At 36.1% G+C, this 26,889-nt stretch overlaps 1 protein-coding gene across 3 annotated transcripts in view; it reads right to left on the bottom strand.

Moving 5' to 3' along the window:
- The window catches only part of si:ch211-220f16.2 (golgin subfamily A member 4), a 42,502-nt gene that overhangs the window by 10,045 nt on the left and 5,568 nt on the right, over positions 1 to 26,889 (bottom strand). Inside the window, exons 4-16 of one of the 3 annotated variants that reach the window (XM_048169614.1) lie at positions 25,243 to 25,525; positions 24,575 to 24,690; positions 24,362 to 24,488; positions 21,344 to 21,435; positions 20,981 to 21,131; positions 14,365 to 14,471; positions 11,031 to 11,139; positions 9,791 to 9,924; positions 7,902 to 7,946; positions 5,420 to 5,529; positions 5,096 to 5,264; positions 4,547 to 4,651; positions 619 to 3,852 (exon numbers count right to left, since the gene is read on the bottom strand). In XM_048169614.1, the coding sequence (XP_048025571.1) occupies positions 619 to 3,852; positions 4,547 to 4,651; positions 5,096 to 5,264; positions 5,420 to 5,529; positions 7,902 to 7,946; positions 9,791 to 9,924; positions 11,031 to 11,139; positions 14,365 to 14,471; positions 20,981 to 21,131; positions 21,344 to 21,435; positions 24,362 to 24,488; positions 24,575 to 24,690; positions 25,243 to 25,525 (4,782 nt within the window). Of the gene's footprint in view, positions 1 to 618; positions 3,853 to 4,546; positions 4,652 to 5,095; positions 5,265 to 5,419; positions 5,530 to 7,901; positions 7,947 to 9,790; positions 9,925 to 11,030; positions 11,140 to 14,364; positions 14,517 to 20,980; positions 21,132 to 21,343; positions 21,436 to 24,361; positions 24,489 to 24,574; positions 24,691 to 25,242; positions 25,526 to 26,889 lie in introns of all 3 variants that reach the window. The other 2 variants (XM_048169612.1, XM_048169613.1) reach the window with 2 other exon arrangements.

A 26,889-nucleotide genomic window follows, 5' to 3' on the forward strand; every position in this document is an offset into this window, starting at 1 on the left:
CAGAACCTCCCTGGAAAAAAAAAAAAAAAAAACATTGCTGCACCCTAATTCATCACTTAAACTACGCTCTAAAAGTATTTACTCTTTTTGTGAAGGAAAAGCACATACTTTTTAGTGTGTTGAAGAGTAGGTAAGTTTTGGGAAATACTACCCCATCATAATTGCCTCTTTAACGGATCGCTTTGTTGCATAGTTATGTGTATCCTGTCACCAACCTATGAATCATTCTGTCACAGTTAACATCCTCGTATACAATTTCCATCAGGTTAGATTATTGATTAATCACTTAAACCCCTTTATCTAAACCTTTCAACTCAAGTTGTTTGAAATTTCCTTTTCCTGAACCTGGACACTTGCCAATGCCCTTTCTAGAATATCTCTGATTTTTAAAGCATTTAGTTCCTTTTTCTGTAACTTTTCCTGAGCTAGACAAAATATAGGATTTCCTACATCAAAGTCTGAACTTCCCAGTTTGTGTAATTAATATCTAGATGTTGCCTATAAAGAGTATTCTTAGCTTGTGTTTGATAAGAACAGTAAATCAAACATTTTCAGACACTAGAAATGTAACACTTTTCTTATTCTTGAATTTCAATTCAATAGGCATTGAGTACTAACCAGGGTGTGGAGTTTCTCTCCCTCCATTGTCTTAACTTCCTCCACTTCGTTCATAGTGCTGGATTGCCACTTTTGTTGTTGTACCTGGTCATGAATTCTCTGAATCTGATAACTAGAATTTCTGCAGATTTCTTCCTTTTCCAGGACCAATTTACAGACCTCTTCTTCCTTTAATGATTTTTCATTGATAACTTTAATCAACTCCTGTTTGGTCAAATCATATTCCTTTTGAAGTTTCTTGTATAGTTCATCCAGTTTCTGCATTTGTGACTGAGCAGCAAATGTGATTAGTTCCTTCTCAGCTTGTTTTTCTCTGAGTTGTGTGATCTCTGAGGCTAATTGCTCTATTTGAAAGTTCAATTGTGAAATGGTGTTTTCCAGTTCTGATGCAGTACCTTGTAAGCACAGATATTTTTCTTTCTCCTGCGTCAATAAAGAATCCTTTTCATTAATGATGCTGATGAGATGGTTGTTATTCTCTTGTAAGCTCTGTATTTCTCCCTGAAATTTAGCAATTACGCCCATTTCTAATTTCAGTCTGGCTTCACATGCCTCTGATTGTGCCAATAACGTTGTCTTAACCTGAGAAAACTCTTTATCTTTATTTAACAGCAGAGCATCTTTGTCTTGCAAAGCTGTCTGCAAATTCTGAGTCTCTTCATGTAGCTCAGAGATCACTGTTAGTTTCTGAGTGATTTGGTCCTCACTTTCCAGCAGTTTGACCTGCATCTTATTAACATACATTTCCTGTGTTCTGAAATCTTCCTCTTTCTCTTGCAGAGCGAGTTGTAAAGATTCAAGTTGAGAGTGCTCCGATTTGAACTGTTCTACCAAAGATGCCAGTTCGACTCTTTTGCTAGCCAATTCATTTTGTAGAGAAGTGATCATCTCTTGTTGTCTAAATATTTCTTCCATTGAATTCTTCAGTTCAGATTTAATTATGTTTTGGTCATTCATTGCCTGAACACTATCCTGATATTCGACAAGCTCCATTTGTTTCTTTCTCAACTCATCCTTTAGGCTTACATTTTCTGTTAAATGCCTCTCTAAAGTGTCTTTTAAATTTGCATTATCAGACTCAAGCTTCACAATATTTGTATTCATAATACCAAGCTGACTAGTTAGTGAAAGGAGTGACTCATTTCTTTTGTACAATTCCTCTGAGTGATTGTGGCATTCAAGATTTTTCTCTCTTAAAGTGCTTTCTTTCACTTCCAAGTCCACTTTCAGAGAGCTTATCTCTTGCTGAAGGGTAAAAACAAGTTCTCTTTCATGACCAAGTTCCTTTTGTAGCAAAAGACATGTATTTGATTCTTTCTGCAGCAACGTGACTTTCTCTGTCAGGCCTGATTTATGTTCATTAGCTTGTTGTTGAAGAATGGATAGACTATTTTGTAATTCCTTGATTTGGTGCTGATAAGCTTCCATTTGTGTACTTTGGTCTGTCAAGATCTTTTCTTTTTCAAGGACAATATGGTTGTATTGAATGACTTGAGAAGTGGAGGATTCAAGTTCTCTCCTAAGATGATCTACTTCCTCCTTGGTTTCCCTGAGACATTGTGAGAGGGCTGCACATTCTAAAGACTTTTTCTGTAAGGTCTCAGCTCCAGAATGCTGTTTCTGTTGAATAACTTTGTATTCCTCCACTTGCAAAAGCAAATCTTCCTTTTGCTTAAGTAAACCTTCTATGATTTTATGGTTTTCCACATTTTGCGTTTCAAAAATCAAGATTTTGTTTTGTAAAGTCTCTCTCTCCTTGGTTGTTTCTGTGAGTGACTTCATCTGTTCATTTGTTTGTTTCTGAAGGTACTTGTTCTGTTCATCAAGACTGATGATTTTAGAGGCAAGCTCTTCATTTTCTTTGAGAGTTAATGTGACCTTGCTATTAATTTCAGACACAACCTGTGTCAGTGTAAGCACTTCCTTTTGTTTCTCCTCAAACATTTCTTGCAATTGTTGATTTTGGCTACTCAAAGTCTCACAGAGCCTAACAATGGCATCTTTTTCTAACAAAATCTCAGCCATTGATTGCTTGTTTTGTTCAAGTTCTTTGCTTAATTCAGTTCCTCTGAGAGCTAGCTCTTCCTTATCCCTCTGCAAGCCTTCTATTGTTTTAACACTTTCTAACAACTGCAGTTCAACTTCAGATATTTTGCTTACCAATCTTTTCTTTTCTTCTGAAACATCAGAAAGAGACTGGACACTAGTCTCAATGTCCCTCTTTAATTGACAATTGTCATTAGTGAGACTTTTGACTTGTAAAAGCAACTTGGAATTCTGATCTTGCACAGCTTGTATTTCCTCCTTAGCATTATCCAGAAGCTGCTTTTGTCTTGCAAGCTCCCCCAAATTCTGCTCAAGTGATTCTTGAAGTTTCTTGTTGTTATCGTTCACAGATTCAAAACTCTCTATTTTACCAGACAAATCTTTCTCAAGGTTTTCTTTGGCTTCATCTCGAATCTTGAGTTCTTTGTTAAATCTAGCCCTCTCAGCAACTGTCTCCTCTTGAACAGCCTTCAGCTTCTGCTCTAATAAAAATATTATCTTTGACTTGTCTTGGACATCTTGCTTAAGCTGCTCTTGACATTCAACCTGCTCCTCAAGCTTTCTAGAGAACATCAGAAGCTCACTTTTATGTTTGCTGATTTCACCAAGCAACTTATTACGTTCCTCTTTGAGGAATTCTTTTTCATGCACTTGTTCTCTATCCAATAGGTCATCTTTGAGATTCATATTCAGCTTCTGTATTTCCATGCGGAGATCCTGAATTGTTTTCTTATCCTCCTCTGTTTGCTTTGTGAAGTCTTTAATTTCACTACTCTTTGACTCGCCTTCTTTTTTCGCTACCTTTAAATCACTTTCAGTTCTCTTCAATTGTTCAATCAGCTCAGGTATTAACACATTAAAGAACTGTTGGTCAGAAAGCTGTGGGTCTCTAAAGATGTGAACATCCTGTTCGACTTTAGTCAGCACTTCCTCTTTGAGCTTCATTTCCTGTTTTAATTCATGGATTTGCTCTGAATATTCTGCCGTGCTGGACGATAGAGCCAGTATTTCTTTGTCCTTATCAGTGATGACATCTTGAAGTCTATCGATTTCTCGCTCACAGCTCTGCAAGTCATGAACCAGCTGTGCTCTTTCTTCCAGATGAGCTGTGTTCAGTCTGTCAAGATCATCGTTTGTTTGAACCAGATCACTCTGTAATGATTCTATTGTTGCCTCTTGTTTCTGCGTCTGAAACAAGAAAATGGAATATAGTGACATTAATGAACTTTGAACGAAAAATCTACACTGCCCTCCAAAAGCTTGGAAACGGCCTAGAAAAGTGGGGTTTTGGACAATATTGGGATGAATCCTTTTTAATTTGTGATAATTTTGCACTGATAAGGGACAACACAAACTACGAAAACATATACATAAACAGTTTATACATAGAAAAAAAATTTAATTTTCGATTCATCAAAATATCTACCATTAGCAGCTATCTGACCTAAACTGGGTTCTAATTGGTTCATTGTATTCTAAACGTAATTGGCAATCAATTGTTGAAGCTATTGAGGTGTGCTGACCCAAGAATCTTTTACAAACCTGGGCCAAGTTTAAACCAGTAACCAGGCATCACAGCTGGCAAAGGGGCATGTCTGACTTTGACATGTTTATATTGCCATTATTATGTAATCAAAATGAAAATTTTTATGATCAATGATAATGTCAAGTTACTTTAATGTATTTGCACACAAAAAATGATAAGGATTTATGCTGATATCGTCCAAAACCACACTTTGCCAGGGGTGTTTCCAAACTTCTGGAGGGCAGTGTATGGTTGTATATATTTTGTCAAAATATAATTGTTTGTACAATACAAAAGTTGCACAAAAAACATTGAAGACATGGGAGCCAGTGAATAATCATGTCTGTAAGATGTTACCTTGTCTTTCAGCACACCAAGTTTGAGTGTCAGCTCTGCAACAGTTGCTTTCATCTCGGAGTTTTCCTTCTCAAAGGTGCTGCATGTTTTTTTAACTTCAGCCAGCTGCATAACAAGGTAGTCTCCATTACTCAGATGTGGTTTAAAAATCACATATGTCATATGTGCCACTGATTTTCATGCTTGGGTCAGTACCGTTTTAAAAAAGTGTGTTTAAAAAACTAAAATGGTTGCTGAATGCAAAAATGTCTTTAAAAGCTCTACAATGCTTGTAAAATCACATACCTATGTTAATATAGTTAGTAAATTATTTATATTCTGTCTGAGTGGTGAAGAAGAGGTGTTATTTTATTTTATTATATTTTATTTTTATTATTTCTTTCGAGATTGCAATTATTGCAAACATTTATTGTCAACTTGAAATATATGTGACCGACTGCTGAAATGAAGCTCAATAAATGTCCAATCATACAGATGAGTCCCCAAAATAGATAATGTCATCTTGTTAAATATACACACATTATTACAAAACAGTACACATTTACCCACATTGTGTTCAGTTTGAAGCAGTTTATCAGCTGTGTCTTGGTGTTGTTTTTCTTTTGCCTCTAATGCCTCCCTCAGACTGTCAATACATTCCAGTTTCTCTGAGGTTCTGGCAAGCGTATGCTCCTTTTCCATGAGCGAGGACTCCAGACACTCCTGTGTACTGCTCAGTCTGAGTCAACAGATATGTTAAATTATTTTTATGGTATTTAAACACAACATTTGTGTACAAATGAGACAATAACTAAAATTACAATGTTACAAAACAGATACAAATCTTGGAATGTTTCTGTAATCAGGCACCAGAAGCTTATTTTAAATAATTACCCTTGTAGTTGTTTGTTCAGACTGGTGATGAGCAGCTGATGCTTTTCTGCATCTTTAATCTGTTGATTGCGAAGGCTGGCGACCTGTGCCTGCAGGCGCTCAGACTCATTCTAACAGATAAGAAGACGACAGATCATTAAAAATACAAGCAAAGCAGCAAAAATGCACCCCACTGCAAAACTGCTCGTCATGTTGGTAAGGAAAAATGTGGGCTTAACCTAGGGCTGCACGATAATGAAAAAATATGAATTGCTCATTGTTGCCCTTGAACATTGTTATTGCAAAAAGATCCTTGAATTGGACCAAGAGGTGAACCAAGTGAAAAAGGACCAAATTCTCTTTATGTCCACACTGTCCCTGTACCTGAAAGAGGATTCAGATCCTTTTTTTGGTCTCAGACCTCTTGATGTTCATACTGTTGCTTTTTGGACCAAGTCCAATACACTGGTTGATGGCTGATGACTATACCTTCCAAAATTCAAGCCCATTCTCACCGTTCAAAGTGCTTCACTTATTATTATTACTTTGTAAAACAACATTGCTAGAAATGTTGTAGATTAAAGCCCTATTCCGACGGTAATTGTTTCTCAGGTGGACATCTGTAAAAAATAATGAGTTGTATCACTGAGGTGCATTTGGATGGCGAATTATTAATGGTGGTTTATTATTCATTTAGTGATCCTATGAACTCAAGAACGCGCCACTCACGTGGTCGCATGATTGTCTGTTGTAGGCTAAATAAAATGTCATATGCTTGTAATAATATGAATTCATATTTAATTTAATAATAGGAAAATAATATCCTGTTTAAAAATAGAAAGATAGACACGCTATATCTGAAATAATTTTCCGTCTTGCATTTTATCTCAAAATGATGGATGTCATTTTAAAAACATAGAAATTAGTGGAAATAAGTTAATGCAGCCTCTTATTTACATGAGGTAAACAAAGCTGCTTGATTTCTATTTTTAATTTAGGCCTATATAATTGTATAATACGGTTTAAAATTATTTCAAATGTTTACATGCTTTTTTCCTCTTTCTCCTTTCGCTGAGCTGGAGTGGTGATGAAATATTGTTCTTGTAATTAGGCTACTTCCCACCATTTCAGTAATAAAAGTGCATCAATAATCATACAGTGTTCCGCAGTGGTCAAAAAGGATTTAAATGGTGAATTTTGAAACACAGTGATGTGGATTCGGACGGCAATTAAATTACCACACGTCCTTGGCGTTTGTCAAAAACAGTAGGTAATTCAGCTGGGGATTTTTACGCAGATGCTGGGAGAAAAACACTAACATTCTGGATTCAGACAGCAATAAAATCACTGTAAATGTTAAAAAAAAAAAAAAAAAAAAACACTGTAAAATAAAGTCCCTGTAAATGTTGAAAATACCTTACATCCCTATGAGAAACAATTATTGTCCCAATAGGGCTTAAGCTTAACTTTTTTGCTTAAGTTGTTGTAACATAATTTATTATTAAATGTTTGTGATGTTTTGATAATGCTCTCTGCTGTGCATGTGGTTTTGTTTTGTTCTCTTTTCCTTGTTCCTCTTATCCATGCCTATTAGTGTGCATAGGTGAGTTGAATTAACTCGGAGGCTGCAGAATGGCTGCGAACTGGTGAAGCAGTTTAAGCTTTGAGGAAGTTCAGTCGAAGACATTCTCCTCTCCCACTCTGGAAGCTTCTTTGAATTTGTTTGTGCATTATAACTTTTGCTTTGTATTTTCTTTAACATTTAAATTACTAGTTTGGTTAATTGGTTAACAAGATGTTCATGCAGCCGCATCTCTAACAGTTTGAAAGCGGTTGGAATGACAACAGACAAGTGTTGTTCATTTGTAATTTGGAGAGATCTGCCAGCAGAAGCAATATAGCCGATTTGTTCCGGAGGCATCTGATGAACAAACTAAATGGGAATTTGTGAATGGAAAAAACAAGTGAGCCCAGAATGATTTGTGTCTACAGTGCATGTTTTAGTAAAACGTTAGCTAAAAGCTTACTCTGACCACCTCCCAAGATGGTGTTGGTTTGGTTCACTTTATAAGGAACTGAGATCATTTAGTGTTTGCGAACCATGCTCAGACACCTAAAATGCACCAAGTGTGAAAACATCCTAAGACAATGACTAAATGGCCACATTGGTCCTCTTATCAGGTTGAGAAAACAAATAGATATTGAAAGTGAGAAAAGTACACAAAAAAAAACACAAAAACTGGCCACTACATATATGTGCTTATGTTTAACAGTTTATGATTAGCTAATTGTGGCAGCCATAAACATATTTATAAAATATAATCACAACTATATTTTTTTATTATTTGTGCAGCCCTAGCTTAACTCAAAATGTTAAAAATCACTACACACCCTGTGTTTGAACTGCACACCAATTTACAGTGCGAAGAGGACGGTGATAAGTACAAAGAGAAGGTTCCACGATCAGACGTGCTTTTGGAAGCTTACACAAACATAAACAAACCTGAGATGTGGACAGGGTGTCACCTTCATCTATACCAAACGTTGCCTGTGTTAGAGGAGTGTTGCATATAGTTCACTCAATATACACGTAATTAACTGGCTATTACCAAATTATACCATAGATCATCATATATCATAGAAAGATTCAACGAGATTTTGTCAAAAACAAATTTGGATTACTTTATTTTCTGACAAGCAAAAAAAAAAAAAATCTGCTTCATTCACCATTTATTTTTAGGAAAAAAAAGCTGAAACTGACCTTTTGATAAGCCCAAATTACTCACCCTCATGTCATTTCAAACCCTGTTCATCTTTGGAACTCAAATTAAGATATTTTTGATAAAATCCAAGAGGTTTTTTTTATCCCTCATAGACATCAACATAATTACCATCATTCATGGTCCAGAAAAGTATTAAAGACATTGTTAAAATAGTCAGCGTGACTACACTGGTTCAACCGTAATGTTATGAGGTGAAAAGAATAATTTTTGTGTGTAAAAACAAAACAAAAATAACAACTTTATTCAACAATTCTTTTCTAAACTGTCAGACTTGTACGCGGCGCATGCTTGTGATGCTGACGCAGTAGCTGGCCAATACTGAGCAGGTGTTCGGATGTAAACATTGTAAGCGCTGAACTGCGTTCACTGCGTCAACTGCGTACGAGTCTGACAGGGTAGAGAAGAATTTGTTGAATTAAGTCGTTATTTTGTTTTGTTTTTGTGCACAAAAAGTATTCTCATTGCTTCATAACATTAAGTTTGAATCAGTGTAGTCTATTTTAACGATGTCTTTACCTTTCTGGGCCTTGAATGACAATAATTAAGTTGTTTTCTATGGGGAATAAAAAGCGGATTTCATCAAAAATATTTTCATTTGTGTTCCGCAGATGGGTTTGGAATGACTCAAGGGTGAGTACTTGACAGAAATGAAAGAAATTTCATATTAGGGTGAACTAACCCTTTAATAGCATGAAAAACAAATACGGACACAGACTGAGCATAGAGATCAATTTAAGACTCAAACTCTTTTTGATACAAAATCATACCCCATGTGAGTTCTTGTTTTTAATGTTGATATCAAGAATGCAATTTTTCCCAAATATCCACATGACTGCAAATGTGACATTGATTTTATACAGCAGTTACTAACAAAAGAGTAATATTAAGATATGTACATTTTAAACAGTATTGTTCACTCTATTTTGCAGCAAAATAATAGTTCCAAGTCACAGCAGGAATGCAACACACAGCGGTGTTTCCTTAATAAATCTGCGGCTTTGAATGAATAGAGAGAGTCAATGAACCCATTCATAAATACAGGCAGGACTCCACAGCTCACTCAGCCGAGACTTACCGCCACCTACTGGTGGTTGTAGTTTGATATTTAAAAGTATAACTTTATTTTTACCATCATTACAGATTTCTCTATTAAACATTCTACTTAAAACAATATTTACTTTATAAAAGGTATTCATAAAGTATCCATAAAAAGTTTGGGAACCACTGTCCTAAATTATACCTCAAAACTATTGCACATCACCAGAGAGCACTTTGGGTGCAACATCTATTTTTGGACAACTTTGATACTGCTTTTTGCCATTTTTGGAATAAACGATCACGATTACACTTGTCTTTAGTTAAATCACATGGGACATATCGCTTCTGCACAGATTATAGGAAGTTAAATAAAGTGACTAGGCATGATTCATTTCCACTTTATTTAATGATTCCTAAGGCAATTCAATCCAAAAATTTGCTCTCTGCATGATTTACAGCAGCGGTGACCGAGGGAGAGGGCTTAGCAAAAGGTCAGTTGGCAAGCAGTGTAATTGCTGAGGCTTATAACGATAGTGCCTTAATATGTACAGTCCAAACAGTTTCTGTGTACCTGTAGTAATTCAATGCGAGCCTGAAGTTGCAGACGGTCCTCTAGATCTTGGCATTGTTTCTCAAGGACCGAAATCTGCTCCTGCAGTTGGTTCCTCTCCAGTTCAAGCTCCTCAACAACAGACCTCAAACCATCTAAATGAGTGAAAACAAAAACAAATATATCATCCACGTGAATAATGACAAATAAAGTGAATGTATTGATTTATATAGTTTACATGAGTGCTCACTGCTTTCTCCAATCATTTTTTATTTTGGGTAATGCAAAATATTTAACAAAAACAAAAGCGAGCAAATCACAAGCAAATAGCTCAAAAAGGATGCTCAACCAAAAAATAAAACAGAATGAAAAGATTTGGCAGACCACTGCACCAAAAATGAGAAATTTATTAACAGACTCTCCGAAAGGTAATATTTTGAGCACACAGGCTTTTCTTTAGAAAGTCAATACATTTCTAATTTATGGAGCCATGGTGTGCCGACTTTATCTTTTCTTTACACAAAATATTTAAGACATTACTTGTAAATACTTCTAATATTCCTAAGGACCTCCAGATAAAGCATGGTAATTTACTAGCCATGCAACAGCAGTGACTAGGAGGACAAACCTTCACATACTTTCTTACACAAATGAACACAAAACTACAACACATTCACTCTATACCTATCCAGATACCTCAGTTTACTTATAACAGCTAAATTAATATATGTTAGTGTATATTTTCTAATTTACATTAGCCTTTTTAATAGCTAATATGAGTTAATAAATTATTTGTTTGGTATGAAAAAAGCACAATTGCTTATCTATCCATAAGATAATGTTACTGCCACACCTGCATCCAACTTCACTTGAATTTTCCATCCTATACATTTCATTCTATTGTCCATTTTAGCCTTGCTTTATTTGGGTCTCTTGATTTGTCATTATTTTTCTTCTATATCTTTTGTTAACGCATTTCATTTTATTATGATGTGTCTTCCTTGAGTTGATACAACAGTATTATATTCAGAATATCATAAAATCTTTCAGTTAAGTCAGACGGTAAAATCCATCCAAATTTGCATATTTTCTAATAAGATCCACTTGGACAATCATTCTTCTAATTTTAATGTGAAATTCATTAGCTGGTGCCCCGAGATTAAAAGAGGAAGGTCATCACACTGGTGTGTAACCAAAGTAAGACCAACAACTGCACAGAGCCAACATTTAGAACATGGACAGTGTCTAGTGAGTTTCACACCTGTATCTGCAGCACTGTGCTGTGGCCACCATCCACCCATATTCTCTCCATTCACATCGCAATCAGTGGGACCTATCGGGTCTTGCCTATTATGAAATTCCAAGTCTTCCTGTAGAAAGAAATAGTAAACACATTAGAAGATATATATAACTTATACATAAACATAAATTTTTTATTATCACTTCTTAATAATTAACAATTAACTACTTCTACATGAGTGGAGAAAAAAATAAAAATTTTACAGTACAGTTCATCTAAAAATGAAAATTGTGCCTTTTACTCACCCTCAAGTCCTTCCAAACCTGTATGGCTTTCTTTCATTCTTCCACATCTTCAAATCTGACATTCAAGATCAGCTACATAACATAACTAAGGATGCACTCAATGCCAAATCCTGTACCTTATTCGGAAAGGCACTGATAATGGCTTCAAAATTAATAATAGGAAAAATATTTGGCGGACAAATTAATAATTATAATTTGTTACATTTATATAGCGCTTTTCTGGGTACTCAAAGCTCTTTATATGAAAGGGGGAATCTCCTCAACCGCCACCAATGTGCAGCATCCACCTGGATGATGTGTCGGCAGCCATTTTGTGCCAGAACGCACACCACATGCCAGCTTATTGGTGGAGAGGAGACGGAGTGATGAAGCCAATCAGTATATGGGGATGATTAAGAGGTCATGATGGAAAGAGGCCAATAAGCGAATTTGGCCAGGATCCTGGGGTTACACCCCTACTCTATTTCAAAGGACATCCTGGGATTTATGACCACAGAGAGTCTGGACCTTGATTAAACGTCTCATCTGAAGGACGGTGCTTTGTGACAGTATAGTGTACGATATTATACATAAACCTCTGAGCGTGTGATGTGAATCTCTATGAATGAAATGAGATCAGCACGATCGCAAAACAAATAGCCACGTTGCAGTCTCTGCGAGTCTAAGAAATCAGAGCTGTCAGGAGTAATATCAACTAAGGTACTGAAATCATACACATTTTCTACTCCTTTTCTATTACTTGATAGTAGAAAATGTGTATGTAGCATTTAGCCTATGCGTTCTTTATAATTTGCTCAGATATGCATTTGAATGCATGGTAAAATCTGTTTTAGGAATTTTCAACCACTAAATATTTCTTCTTCCCTGTTCTCTAATCAGCTATTCCGTTGGACACTAGGTGGCGCTACAATAAGCACCTTTGCGTTGTGGTTCATAACTGGTTATGGTTCGGAACTGCAAGAGCTAGACTCAAAATTATTTTTTCCAATAAATCCTTGATTGTTGTTCTACAAAATGTATACCCATTTCATTTCCATAAAAAAAAAATTTAAAAATTGATTTTTCCAAAAATCTAAAATCTTTTGAAACATGGTATGCTTGATCCCCATAACCAAAATGTGTCAAAAGAATTTTAATTTGTCAAAGAATTGCAAAGATATAAGTTAATTAACTGGTCAGGCAGTGCCCATTTTTATGAGTTGACCTGTATCTGCTGAAAGCTATGCCCAATCTAAACGAAACTTGAAACACATAGACACCAGAACATTCTGAGGATGCGCATCAATTTTGTTCAATTCTGCCAATAAGGGGCGCTACAAAACTTTAACTATGGAACTGTATGATCCATGAAATTGAAAATTGAAGCTAATAACTCCACAACCGTGTGTGATAGAATCAAAATCTTGTTTCATCTGAACCCTTACTTAAAGCAGTTCAATAATATACAACATTCTAATTTGTATATAAAAAAATAAATAAAATAAAGCCACTTGCGGCTATATTTTAACATTTAACATTATTATTTTTAATTAGTAGATATTCAAATATTTATTGTGATCAGGAAAGGTTACCAAGCTGGGACTCGAACTCGGGTCACCCAAAGCACAACCACATTACGTGTCAGAGCGCTGCCTACGAGGCTATCAGCTCCAACGATTAGAATATATTATATTAAATTAGTTATACAGGGTATTGTTAAATGACAACTATGAAGGGAACAAAATTACATTTAAAACAGGCTTCTTGTGTAATTTTATGAACTTCCAGTTAAAGTCCTGCCCAACTTCTGGTTTTATCCAAGTACAAATACAATTTTGCATTTGTTACAGATACAGATATTGTCTCTGATGCACACCCTAGTAATAACCTTTGGCAACATTGACTATGCTGACAGCGCATCCTCACACACCATGTTTGAATGTAACACGTGTAAATGATAACGGTGACTGAAGGCAAGGGTTTCACTGAATAAAGACTTAAATCACATGTAGTCAGAAGATACTTATTTCACAAAAGTCATTACGAACTACTTTTATGGTCTTTTTTTTTTTTTTTTTAATCTTCAGAACCTGGTAACTAAATGTTTATTTTACTGTCTATGGGGAAAAAGCAGCATTAATATTCTTCAAATTACCCACTTTTATGTTTAATGGGGAAAAAGTCATACAAGTTTGAAATGACATAAGGGCGAGTAAGTGGTTTAAATACAATTTTTTGCTAAACTATTTGTTTAATTCAACTTTGCAACACAGAAAAATATAAAGGGACTAAATACAGATGGGTGACAAATTAAAGTAAAATCTGAGGGAGCCTATGGCTGTGGGGGGGCATTTTGCTGGCATGTTTGGGATCCACTTTTCCCATTATAGGAGTGGTTCTCCACCTTTTTGACTCAAAGACTCAAATTGTACACAACAAAATTTGAATAAATTTGCATGACCTTCATAGTGAAAAGGGATTTTTTTATATATATTTTTTTTTTCAAATTTAATCACAATAAAATGTTTTAAGCTTGACAACTAGAAAAAATAATACATTATTAAAAAGCCCATGGAGTTTTAAAATTGTATTAATTTACATGACTTTTCCAGAAACACTGCCTTAGAGGAACAGGTCAATGTAAATCAATACAAATTTGTTTTGAGTGCTCACCTTTATCCAGTATTAAAACATTTCTATCCTGATGGAAGTGGTCTCTTCCAGCATGACAATGCCCCCCTTCACAGGACATGAGCATTCACTGAATGACTTGAGTATGAAAATAATGCAAATCCTGTGCTATGCCTTTGCAGTCAACAGGATCTCAACCAAAACTGACAACTATGGGAGATTTTGGACTGGCATTTTAGAAAGCACTCACCACCACTGTCATCAAAACATTAATAAAGAATGGTGTTCAATCCCTCCAGTAGGAGGGATCCGGATACTTTTAGAATCAATACCAAATGCCAGCTAATCTGGCAGCACATGGTAGCCTAAAACCTATGACACATTTGCCTTTAATTTGTCACTCGTCTGTATGTAATTTATGTAGTGACTTTAGTTCATACCTGCAGGCTGTGTGGGGTGAAATATTTGGGCTTCCTGCTTTTCTGTGGGCAGAGTCCATGGGCCTGGGACGACTCCTCCTCCACTTCCTGTTGCCGATTGGCTAATGCTGGATCGGAGCAGCCAGGAAACAACCAGTCATCCTCAATCAGTTTTGTGCCACAAGACAAAGGGTATGGATCAAATATATTTAAAGCAATGAAGGGCAGAATACAAAATCAGGGTTGAGGAGAGACAGCCAGGTAATTCTAGTGCAGATCAGAGTGGTAAAGGGACGGAAAGCAGCAGGAAGGAGCACAAATTGCAAATTCAGTTTTCAAGGCATGACTATGGACCAGAAGTTCACACAAAGCCATCATGATAATTAGAGTGCAAACTACAGTTATAAGTAGGTTTTTAGATTACTTTAAGAAAATATAACAATTCATCTCGGTCTCAGCAATATGTGGATAATATCACCTGAAGTGATACTTCTCTTTGCCTCACACTCCCTGTCAGGTTGGGTGGGGTACTGGTCTTCTACTCTTCTCTGTGCAACAATAATTCTTTCGAGTTTAATGTGGTTACCATCACACTTCCAGTAAAACTCCATATTGTAGTCATTTATTGCCCTCCAGGTCAGCTGGGCAACTTTCTACAGGAGCTGGATGTGCTGCTGTCCTCATTCCCTGAGGATGGCAGCCCACTTCTACTCTTCAGCAACATAAACATCCACCTGGAGAAGCCTTACGCTACAAATTTCCAATTTCTCCTAGCCTCATTTGATCTTTAAAGGCTCACCACCACGGGTACTCACAAAGCAGGCAACTAGGGCTGCACGATTTATCGCAAATTTATTGCACGCAATTTGGCAAAGGCTGCGATTATTTCATGCGTAGCTTGTCAGAGTTGTACGGCTCTGTGATCAGTAGTAAATGCTTCTCCATCTGAAAGCCAGAGGGCGCTCTCGGGCAGAAACTGCAAATATGCCTTGCTGCCGAAGTAGAACACGCTTAATTCCAGGAAATCCTATACAATCGCTGTAGCTGAATAAGCAGAAGATTGAAACGTTTTGATCGATTAAACATGATTAATAAACACACGACTGCCATATTCTGTGTAAGAAGCCACTTCATCTGACAGAAGGATGCTCAACTGTTGTTATGAAGTGAGTTTGGAGTAAAACATATTATTAAATGTTTTCTTTGGTTGGACAAGATGTTAATAAATGCTTCTCATGTCTGGAAAGATGTTTGACGTGTGTTGTTTTTTCAAACGCACATTATAAGCGATTCAAACTTTCAGATGTTTTCAGATGGATTAGCATTTGGAGCCATAATTCATTGACAAGCCACGCATAAAAAAATAATTGCAGCTATGCGATTTCATAATCGCACTAAGACAAATCGTTTAAGCTTCATATTTACAAAAAAGATCAACAGACATGCAAACTCTTCAAAACATTCAATTCTCTCCTCTGCCCCCATCCACCACTTCCTACCACCTCTTTAACACTTGATGATTTTTTTTGCTAATTTCTTCATGTACAAAACTACAACCATCAGCAGTCATTTCTCAGCTTCACAAACCCTGGAAGCCAGACCAACGACATTCACAGATAATAATCTCTCCTCCTCCTCATCTCTCTTCATATGTTGTTCAAAGGTGTTATGTACAGAAATCAGATGTTCCAAGCAAAAGACAGCACTCACTCTGATGGAGAAACTTAACTGATGTTAACCCCAGCTTCAGATGTTTTTTAGTTTTTATTTTGCTGTGTTTAGTTTTTTTTTGAATTTTTATGCCTTTATTGGATAGGACATTATAAAGATCAGACAGGAAAGCGTGGGGTAGAAAGAGGGGAATGGCAAAGGACCTCAAGCCAGGTGCAGCTGCGCTATATATGTCAAAGCTCTGCCCACGAGGCTATCGGTCCAATGTGTTTAGTAATTCTGAATGTATTACTATAGTAGCTATCTATATGCTGTCAAGTTTGGTGGTCTTTTGGTATTTCTATGTGGTCCTTTTTGGTACCACAAATTGAATTGTATGTATCTGTGCAAAAAAAGTTCTAAACAAATGTAAATTGTATTTTACATGCATTTGGCCATTCATTTACACCTGAAAACACAAACACACTTTTGAAAATAGGGTTTAAAATGCAAGTTTTTGAAAACGATACCATTATTGTCTCTGTGTGAACTACAAAAACGCAAATTTGTGAAAACGGTGACATCATGTGCATGTGTATTACATGTTCAGTCTATAGCCGCTTAGTGTTTCTTTACAAAGTGACAATGCCAACTACTGGCATGGCATGAATAATACAACTTTTTTTTTTTTTTGCAGATCCGTGTGGGGATCATTTTGACAACGTTGTCATCTGTACACACACACACAAAAACAAAAAGTAAAAACATTTCCGATTTTAGTACATTGTTGTTGTGTAAACGTACCCTAATATCCTAACTTCTCAAACTGTTCCTCTACTACTATGAGCAATTATGAGAGAAAACACTACTTTTCTGCATAACTTTTCAGTATAAGCCTAACCAATTTCTGGTGCTTTTGTCCAAAATGCTGTATTTAGGTCTAGTCTGACTACAGAATCAGGTCCCACTGAATGCACAGGTTGCAATTTTCCTCTAAATATTTCCAAAATTCAACATATATTTGAATTATAAAGAATTTGGGGAGTCTATTTCAGTTAGGGGAAAAGATTAGTGAGCACCAGGTTTTAAACCAACAGACCACAAGAGGGCACAACAAATAAATATAAACAACAATACTGGACCCCACTGAATTTCCGGAGAAAAAAAACAATCATCATTTACTCTCTTCCATGCATGTAGTTCCAAACCTGTATGATTTACTTTTTTTCTAAAAGTGTTAACAAAAATTTTGAAGACCCTACTATGTTTTACCCTACAGGGGGAAAATACAGTGAGACATCACAGAGTGTGGCCTAAGACATTATTCCGAATTGTGTTATTTTGTGGTCCACATAAAGAAAGTTATACAGGTTTGGAATGACATGAGGGTGAGTAAATGATTACAGAATTTAAATGGGTTTTAAAAAGAATTTAAAAGCCTGTACTTTACACTACAATTCGTATTGGTAATAATGCTCGACATAAATAACTGAAACATCACGTTAACAATTGCTAAAGTTCAATTTCATAGCACAGACTTGTGCAAAGATTGAAGTCAGGGAATTGGAAGAAGAGAAATAAAAAGAAGACGACAAAGCGACAGATGAAGGACAGGACCCCATGAGCTAGCCTCGTCTGTACTGCCAGAGTTTCCTCAGAAGATAAAAAAGTTGCAGAAAACTACTGGTAGTACAGACAGGGGCAAACAATGGAGGCGATGAAACCTGCATGCACAAAACTGATGGGAAACTGTTCTCAATGGCTGCACCTATCATGCAGAGCAGGAACAGAGGCAGAGATGGGGAGGAGGAGGGTCTCAGGGCCAATAGGTGGGAGAGAAGTGTTACAAAACAAATGTAATCAAAAAACAAACCAAACATTTTGAAACTCATTATGCATGCCACCATGTCAGTAAGGCTCATTTCACACTAGATCCATGTAGCAGGAGCAGAGAAGAAGCGGCAGTGCTGCTCAGCTCACGCTCAGTTAAAGTAACAGTGTATTATTCATGGTCAAAATTAATATGGATGCACATGAAAAAAATGATAATTTTACATAAAAATATAAGTGAGGTCTATTGTATTTCATGTAGTCCCAATATGACTTTAAACAGTGTGTAAATAAAAAGCATGTTCAAACAATTTAAATTATAGCTTAAACATGCTAAAAATAAAATTTATCATATAAAACTACACAGTTTATATAATAAATTTATATAAAATTATATCATTGAACATGTTATAATGTTATATGGCATGAGTATGTAAGACGAGGGAACACTATCACATCACAGCAGTGTATGCTGTTATCGTAAACAAAAGACCATGACAGGCTGACATTATTGGACTATAGAACTAGGTAAAGTTCAGTTGCACACTAGAAATGCTGCCAGTGTGAGAGCACAATGGGCACATGCTGCTTCAGCTCTGCATTCTGCTTATGCTTCCAGTGCGAAACAGGTATAAGAAACCCAAATATCTCAAGACATTTTTTCTAAAGGGTTTATCCTCTTTCACAATTAAAGATTAGTTCACTTTCATATCAAAATTACCCCAAGCTTAACTCACCCTCAAGCTATCCTAGGTGTATATGACTTTCTTCTTTCTAATGAACACAATCAGAGAAATATTAATAAATATCCTGACAAATCAGAGCTTTATAATGGCAGTTAGCATTACCAAACGAGTACGAGCTGAAGAAAGTGTCTCCATCCACATCCATCCATCATAAACATATTCCACATGGCTCCGGAGGGATTCCACATGGCGTTGCGTCAATTACACTTTTTCCGTAAGTTGAATAGAGAAGGCGTAGGAAGTAGCGTAAGCTTTTCAAACTGCTAGAGTTTTACACTTTCTTTGTAAGTAGATTACGGAAGGCGGATATTAGATAGATATTTTACTTCATAATTAGTTAAATATGGATTTTTTTTTTTTTTTTACACAAACACATCACTTTGCTTCAGAAGGCCTTTATTAACCCCCCGGAGCCACGTGGAATATGTTTATGAGAAATGGATTTGGATGGAGACACTATCTTCAGCTCATACTCGTTTGGTAACGCTTACTGCCATTATAAAGCTTGGATATACGCGTCAGGATATTTATTAATATTTCTCAGATTGTGTTTATCAGAAAGAAAGAAGTCATATACACCTAGGATGGCTTGAGGCTGAGTAAAGCTTGGGCTAATTTTCATTTGAAAGTAAACTAATACTTTAATAGCAAGTAAGGACAACTGAACCTGAGAATAAACAAATGGTAAGCAAATTTCACGTATCCAAGGTAAAATGTGCCATCAAAACAGACAACCAGAGCATAAGCAATCAGGTATCAAATTTATATGAAATCATGAAAATTTATGAATTACAGTTTCAAGTTTATGAACACTTTGCTCCACCAAAACTTTAATTTAAATCAAAGTTATGTTTGCAATAACAAATAATAAACAGCACAATATAGTACAGCATCTTTTAAATGTGTGGCCTCATGCTCCTCACCGTACAAACAAGGCTCGTTTCACACTAGACACGCAAGTACAGTGTGTTAAAGAGTTAGTTTACCCAAAAATAAAATATCCGTCATTAATTACTCATCCTCATGTCGTTCTACACCTGGAAGACCATTCATCTTTGGAACACAAATTAAGATATTTTTGATAAAATCTGATGTCTTAGTGAGGCCTGCATTTCCAGCAAGATAATTAACACTTTAAAATGCCCAGAAAGGTACTAAAGACATTTAAAACAGTTCATGTGACTACAGTGGTTCAACCTTAATATTATGAAGCGATGAGAATACTTTTTTTGCGCCAAAAAAAGAACAAAATAACGACTTTATTCAACAATATCTAGAGATGGGCGATTTCAAAACACTGCTTCATGGAGCTTCAAAGCTTTACGAATCTTTTGTTTCAAATCAGTGGTTCGGAGCATAACGAGGCTTTGTTATGTCAGAAGTGTTTTGAAATTTCAATCGTTCACCACTGGGGGGCGTGACTTTGGCAGTTTGATATGCGCTCCGAACCACTGATTTGAAACAAAAGATTCGTAAAGCTTTGAAGCTTCATGAAGCAGTGTTTTGAAAACATCTCTAGATATTGTTGAATAAAGTCATTTTGGTTTTTTTGGCGCACTAAAAGTATTCTCGTCGCTTCATAACATTAAGGTTGAACCACTGTAGTCACATGAAATGTTTTAAATATGTTTTTAGTAGCTTTCTGGGCATTTGAAAGTGTTAATTATCTTGCTGCCAATGCAGGCTTCACTAAGCCATCGGATTTTATCAAAAATATCTTAATTTGCATTACGAAGATTAACGAAGGTCTTACGCATGTGGAACAACATGACGATTAAGTAATTTATGGCAGAATTTTTGACATTTTTGGGTGAACTAACCCTTTAATGTGCTTGTGTTTCTTACAAAAACTGTCAAGGAATTGGACACTTGGTGGGTTTTCACTCTTTGCTTGTTTCATATGTCTCAGAGTGGACAACTGAACAACAGACAAGAGAGGCATCATAGTCACTGAGGTGCTCGAAATAAGGCTCGCTTAAAACAAAAAAAGGCTGTCCAGGCAATTAAGGGCTCTTCACATAAAAAAAGAAAAAAAGAAAAAAGTTGTTCTATGCACTCATCCATCAGACAGAAGTTTTTGGCTATATACAATTGTTTTGTAATTAAATTATTTAAATAAATAAAGTTAGCTAACCCCTAAAAAAAAATGGAGGGCACACTGTAAAAAAAAAAAAAAATAAATAAAAATTTAGTCTTACTACTAAACAAGTACTGCGATATTAACATAGCTAATAAAACATCACTGGTATACCATGCAACACTTGACTGTGTAGACATGCACTTCTATTATGTCACAGTTGATAGTCATGCTTTCTGCTTTGTCTCCCGAAAAGCTGTCATTACTTTTTAGGTAGAATTTACAATTCTTTCTTTTTGAAACACTTGTGAATGTATAGCATATGCATCCTCACCCTCTCTTTCCTCCTCGACGTGGCTCATTCTGAAGGACATGACGCTCTTCTCGTGACCCTGATCTTGAACCCTCTCTGCCTCCGTCACCATGGTAACCATTTCTTGCCACTCCATCACCTGCACATCATCCATGCTGCCTGTCTCACTCACCTGTTATCAGAAATATACATATACTGTACTCACAATTCAACCCACTTCATATGACTACCGAGGCTGGTTAAATGCTATTGTTAACTTTTAAAAGTGCCATTTGAACAGTCTAGAGACAAATGCTAAATAAAACTGGAAGCAGGTGTCTGTTACAGCAGTTTAATCATTGCTTTTATAATAAAGTCATAAAAGTAAAATAAATAAATCATTGCCTGTGATGCTGCTCTGTTGGTCACCTGCTCCAGGTCAGCCTGCATCTTCCTCTGCTGTTCCTTATATTCCATGAGCTGCTTCTGCAGTTCATCTGTCAATATACCAACAAAATCTTACAATAAGACAACATGCAAATAAGGGATGGACACAAGTACCCGCATAGTCGAAAACTTGGAAGTGATTAGTCAAATCAAACAGTTGATGCATTTCATTACTTTTTTTAATGGAATTAAAAATTCTACAAACAAATGGGTCAAAAAAGAGCATCACGCTCAATTCTGGGTCATGTCAAATCAACCAAATTTCAGAAACTTTCCTGGCTAAAATTTTTGTTAATTTTTTTTCAAAAGAAAGAAGCAAGCGGTGATGAAAGATGAAATATTAAATCCCAAGGATCAATATTCAAATGACAATATAGAAATATGTGTGTGTGTGTGTGTGTGTTTGTGACATCAGGACACAAATTTGTATAATGACATGGGTATGACATAGGTATTACAGGCAGAGGGTGACTTATGAGGACATTACCCCATGTCCCCATTTTTCAAAAGGCTTATAAATCATACAGAATGAGTTTTTTTGAGAAAGGAAAAATGGGTAGGTTTAGGGGTATGGGTAGTGTAGGGCGTTGGGGGGGGGGGGTATTAGTAAAACCTGTTCACTTTTCCAATCTATGTTACATTATGTCAATGGTGAGAGTTCAAAAAAAAAAAAAAAAAAAAAAACACTTTTCATGTTTCGGCAACCTTTCGGTCTTTCGCAATTCATCAACTGGCCAAAAAATTAGTTTACAGCCTGGTACAAAAAGTGGTTTTGGTCTACATAGCTAATTTTGCGCTTCATGACAACTGTGAGGGGGGTGAATGTTTTTATAACTCACCCGTTTAAAGTATATTAAGCCTTAAAGTTCTACATAATTAAGGGCATGACCACTTGAATGACAGGTGGATTGCCGCTGCTGTCACTACTAGCCGTTGTCTGCTGTCTCAGCTCCACCCACGTCCTGCCTCTTTGCCCATTTTCGGTTATCCGGGAGTGACATGCTGGCAAGATGGCCAGCTCCACCCACTTTGGGCTTCAAAAATGCTCTTTAGAAACCTATGGGTTACGTCACAGACTCTACGTCCATTGTTTTATACAGTCTATGGTTTTGGTTCAGTAGCAGTATGGGGATCTGTCTGTAGTTCCATGTATAAATTGTAAACATTTTCATCGGTCAAAAACCAAATCTGGGTCATTTTGCACACAGCTGATATACAGTATAATATATTATATACACACACATATACATATATATATATATATATATATATATATATATATATATATATATATATATATATATATATATATATAATAGAGGAATGTCTAAAGAACAATTAATATTGAAACTAGAAATATATCTTGTTTCCCTCTATCAGTTTTTGAACTCCCACCTTTAGTATATAATGCAACAAGGATTGCTGAAGTCACCAGATTTTAGGTACACACCTACCAATCTCAGTGTAACGGAGCTCACCTTACTCAGGTTATTATGGTTTTGCCACAGAAATGGTAAACTACTCATTCATCTATGGCATTTATTATTTTGGCTGTCATTTATGTTAAAGTATATAAAAATATAATAGATGCTAAAAAAAAAAAACACCTTAAAATATCAGGTATATTATAATTATATGCACTATTTTTAATTACTGAGATATATGCATACTGTATGAGTCGGTTGGACATATAAATATGTACAACCCCATTTCCAGAAAAGTTGGGACATTAAGTTAAACTGTTTTGAAACAGTCCGCAATAAGCAGGTCAGCTGGTAATAGGTGAGGGTATCATGTCTGGGTATAAAAGGAGAATCCACCAAAGGCTCAGTCTAGGCAAGCAAAGATGGGTCATGGCTCACCACTTTGTGCCAAATGTCATGAGAGAATTGTCTAACAACTCAAAAATCACATTAATTGCAAGATTGCAAATAATTTAGGTCTTTCACCATCTACAATACATAATAGTGTGAAAAGATTCAGGGAATCCAGAGAAATCTCAGGCAGGAAGGAAACCTCTGTTGAATGTGTGTGACCTTCGAGCACTCAAGATGCCACCACATGAGGAATCATGCTACTGTGTTAAATATAGCCAGGAGCTCAGGAGTACTTTGGAAACCCATTCTCACTTAACAGTCCACTGCTGCATCAAGAAATGCAACATGAATCTCTGTTACGCAAGGAGAAAGCTATACATCAAGAGATGGCACAGAGTTCTCCGGGCCCGAGCTCATCTCGGATGGTCCAAAAGACAGGGAAAACGTGTGCTGTGGTCAGATGAGTCCACATGTTCTGGGAAAAACCGACAATAAGTTCTGTCCCAAAGACAAAAGGGACCATCAGTGACAGGTGCAAAAGCAAACATATGTCATGGTATGGAGGTGCATCAGTGCAAATGGCATGGACATATACAGATTGCCATCAAGATGAAATCTTTCCTGGGAAGCAAGACAATGCCAAGCCTCACTCTGCATATCCTACAACAGAGTGATTTCTTAGACACTTTACACCGTAGAAGGGATGTGCTTGAATGGCCTGCCTTCAGTCCAGATCTGTCTCTTATTGAAAATGTATGACCCATCATGAAAAGGAGAATCAGACAATGATAGCCATGGATAGTTGAGCAGCTGTCTTATTTCAGGCAAGATTGGCCAAAAATTCCTCTTTGCAAAACTGCAACAATTAGTATCCTTTATGATTAAAAAGTGCAATTAAAAGGAAAGGTAATGTGGCACAGTGGTTAACATGCCTCTGTCTGTTTTCTGGATATGGGGGTTGTGTATATATATATATGAATACATACATATACGTCCAACCAACGGCTGACGCATACAGTATGCATATATCCCAATAATTAAAAATAGTGCATATAATTATAATATACCTGATATTTTAATTGTTGGTATCCCCCCCCCCCACTCAAACACTGGTTTATTTATACCATTTTATATACCATTTATATCCACTTATTTATACCATTTTTTGCCTTAATATCTTCATACAGCTCCAGTTTGCTGAGCATTTCCTCTCTCTCCTCTTGCAATTCAGTAATGCGACCATGTAGGGAAGTGATGTCAGGGGACATATCAAGACATACTCCAGACTGAAGTCAAAAACAGAAAGAAGTTAATTAAACTTAGCTGAATATTTACAAGCAAATCTGATGAAATATACAATATACTTCCTTACCTGAACTTTTTTGAGTTCCTGCTCGAGCTGTCTGATCCGAGACTTGGACCATGCTTTCATCTTTAAGAACTTTGTCTCTGCTTTACTGACCTCAGATTCTTTCAGTTTCACTTGGGCTGAATTGGACAGAAGAGAACAGAAAGAAAGAGAGTTTCAACAATGCAGTGACAGGACACAGCAATCCTAAAATTGGCCCACAAAATAAAATTAGAAAAATAACTAGCCAGATAGTGCATGTTTTAGTGTGTTTATCTGATTCATCCAATAAAGTTAGGAAAAAAATTGCCCTTATAAAAAAGGTGAAAAAAATAAACAGTTATGGGGGCAAATAATGCCTCATAGTGGAAAGGTTGGAAACTGCTGTTAATTGACCACAGCACAGAACACGAAAAGCTTTGGGAGTTCGCTGTCTTATCTTAAACCAGCCAAGATACCAGCACAAAAACACACTTACTGTCAAATTGTCATTATTATCGACAAAATCCCAGAAAATTTAGAGTTTTTTGTCACTATCACACACCCTTATTGGTGTTTATTGGTGTCTAAATGACATTAGAAATAACAAGCCACTGTGATAAAACAGGGGTTTTACCTCACACAGAGGTCATTTGACAAACAAAGGTCAAACTGCAGACAACATTCTGGAAGTATGTGGCATAGTTGACTACCTTGCAACTCTGTGACTTTCTGAGCTGTGATGCAGGTGGACTGGTTTGCTGATGCATCTGCAGGTAGTGATATAGAGCGCTGAAGAGTCTCAAGCTGTCTGCGTAAGGCCTGCTCTTTCTCTGACAACTCAGCCTCGTGTTTATCAGCAGCCCTTAGGAGCTCAGCCTCATGTTTCTCCATTAGATCCCTGAGCCGAGCCCGAGCAATGTGACGCTCTGCCTCCAGTTTTGACTGAAAGTTTTCCCTCTCGCTCCGCAAGTGTTGCATTTGTTCTGTCAGCTCCTATAAAAAACAAACAAACAAATGGAATCAGATAAATGTGAGCACCAGAGATTTAGCACCAGAGACTATTTAATTTCCTTATGTGCGCACAAAACATACAGACACTGATCATCAAGGAAGCTACACATTATAATAAGATTACAGTCACAGATTATCAGACTCCTGCTAACATGCATACTGCAGCAGTCCTAACACGCCCATTAATACAGACATGAATCCTGACTAAATACAAAAAAAAAAAAAAAAAACCTGAAAATCGCATTACATTTCAATGCAATCTAGTACTATTATTCTTTTTCTCCAGAGACTGCAGGGCTCAACACTAAAGATTTTTTCTATTGGCCCTGTCAGGCCAGTGGTTCAAATTTTTACTTGCCCTGCCAAAATTTTCACTGGCCCCACAACAAAAAAATTCATAAAGTAAAAGAAAAGAAAAAGGGCCTATAAAATAAGCCTAATTATTGTTTTTGTTGTTTTTGATACATGTAACTTTAATAAATAAAGGCTTTTAAACCAAAAGCTACTAGATTAACTCACTTGAATTTTAAATATTGTTAGACAAGTAAACAGTAAGTAATAAAATAGGAACAAATAATCAAATTGCAAGTAATAGCACAAATAAATACAACAGAACAAACATATAAATAAAATAAACTGTGCTTTTCAGGTTTTTTATGTAGGCTTAAAGAGGAGATTTTCAAGTACAGAAATTGTAATCTAATGTATAACTATATAACTATAGATTAAACTTTATAAAAGTTAATCAGTCAAGAGCAGTTCCAGATGCACAAATAATGTTTTGAAATGTTGAAAATATAAAACGTTACATATTATTTGAAATTTATAAAATAAAATTATACTTCAAATCATTCATACGGCTGATTCATTCAGGAAATGTGTTGCTCAGAGATGCAAAGCAATGCTGTGGACTTTGGAACGATTATCATTGGTGAAATGGAGCGAAACAGCTGATTTGGGTGTCTAAAATGTAAGTCACTTAATATAAACTGCTTGTTTATTAAACTGTTACGTTGTATAAAATAAATATGAAAAAAATAAATAAATATATTTGTAATCATGCTTATATTTGGAGAAAAATATAATATTGTAATATTGGTTATGTAATATTGGTTAACTATATTATGTAAATAATATAAAAGACATACAGGGGCATTTTTACCCCTTATCTTGAATTATGGGAGCATTGTAAATGTATTTTAATAGACTAAATCACTCGTGAAATCGTGCACTCTAAATATGCATGCGCACAAGTCTAATCCGTAGGTTGAAGTGGGTTGGAAACCTCTTATGTCCATATTTCACCATTTTTTTATTTTTACTTGAATGAAGTGCCACACCTACTT

This window comes from Megalobrama amblycephala, linkage group LG19 (assembly GCF_018812025.1).
Source record: "Megalobrama amblycephala isolate DHTTF-2021 linkage group LG19, ASM1881202v1, whole genome shotgun sequence".
Taxonomy (NCBI): Eukaryota; Metazoa; Chordata; class Actinopteri; order Cypriniformes; family Xenocyprididae; genus Megalobrama; species Megalobrama amblycephala.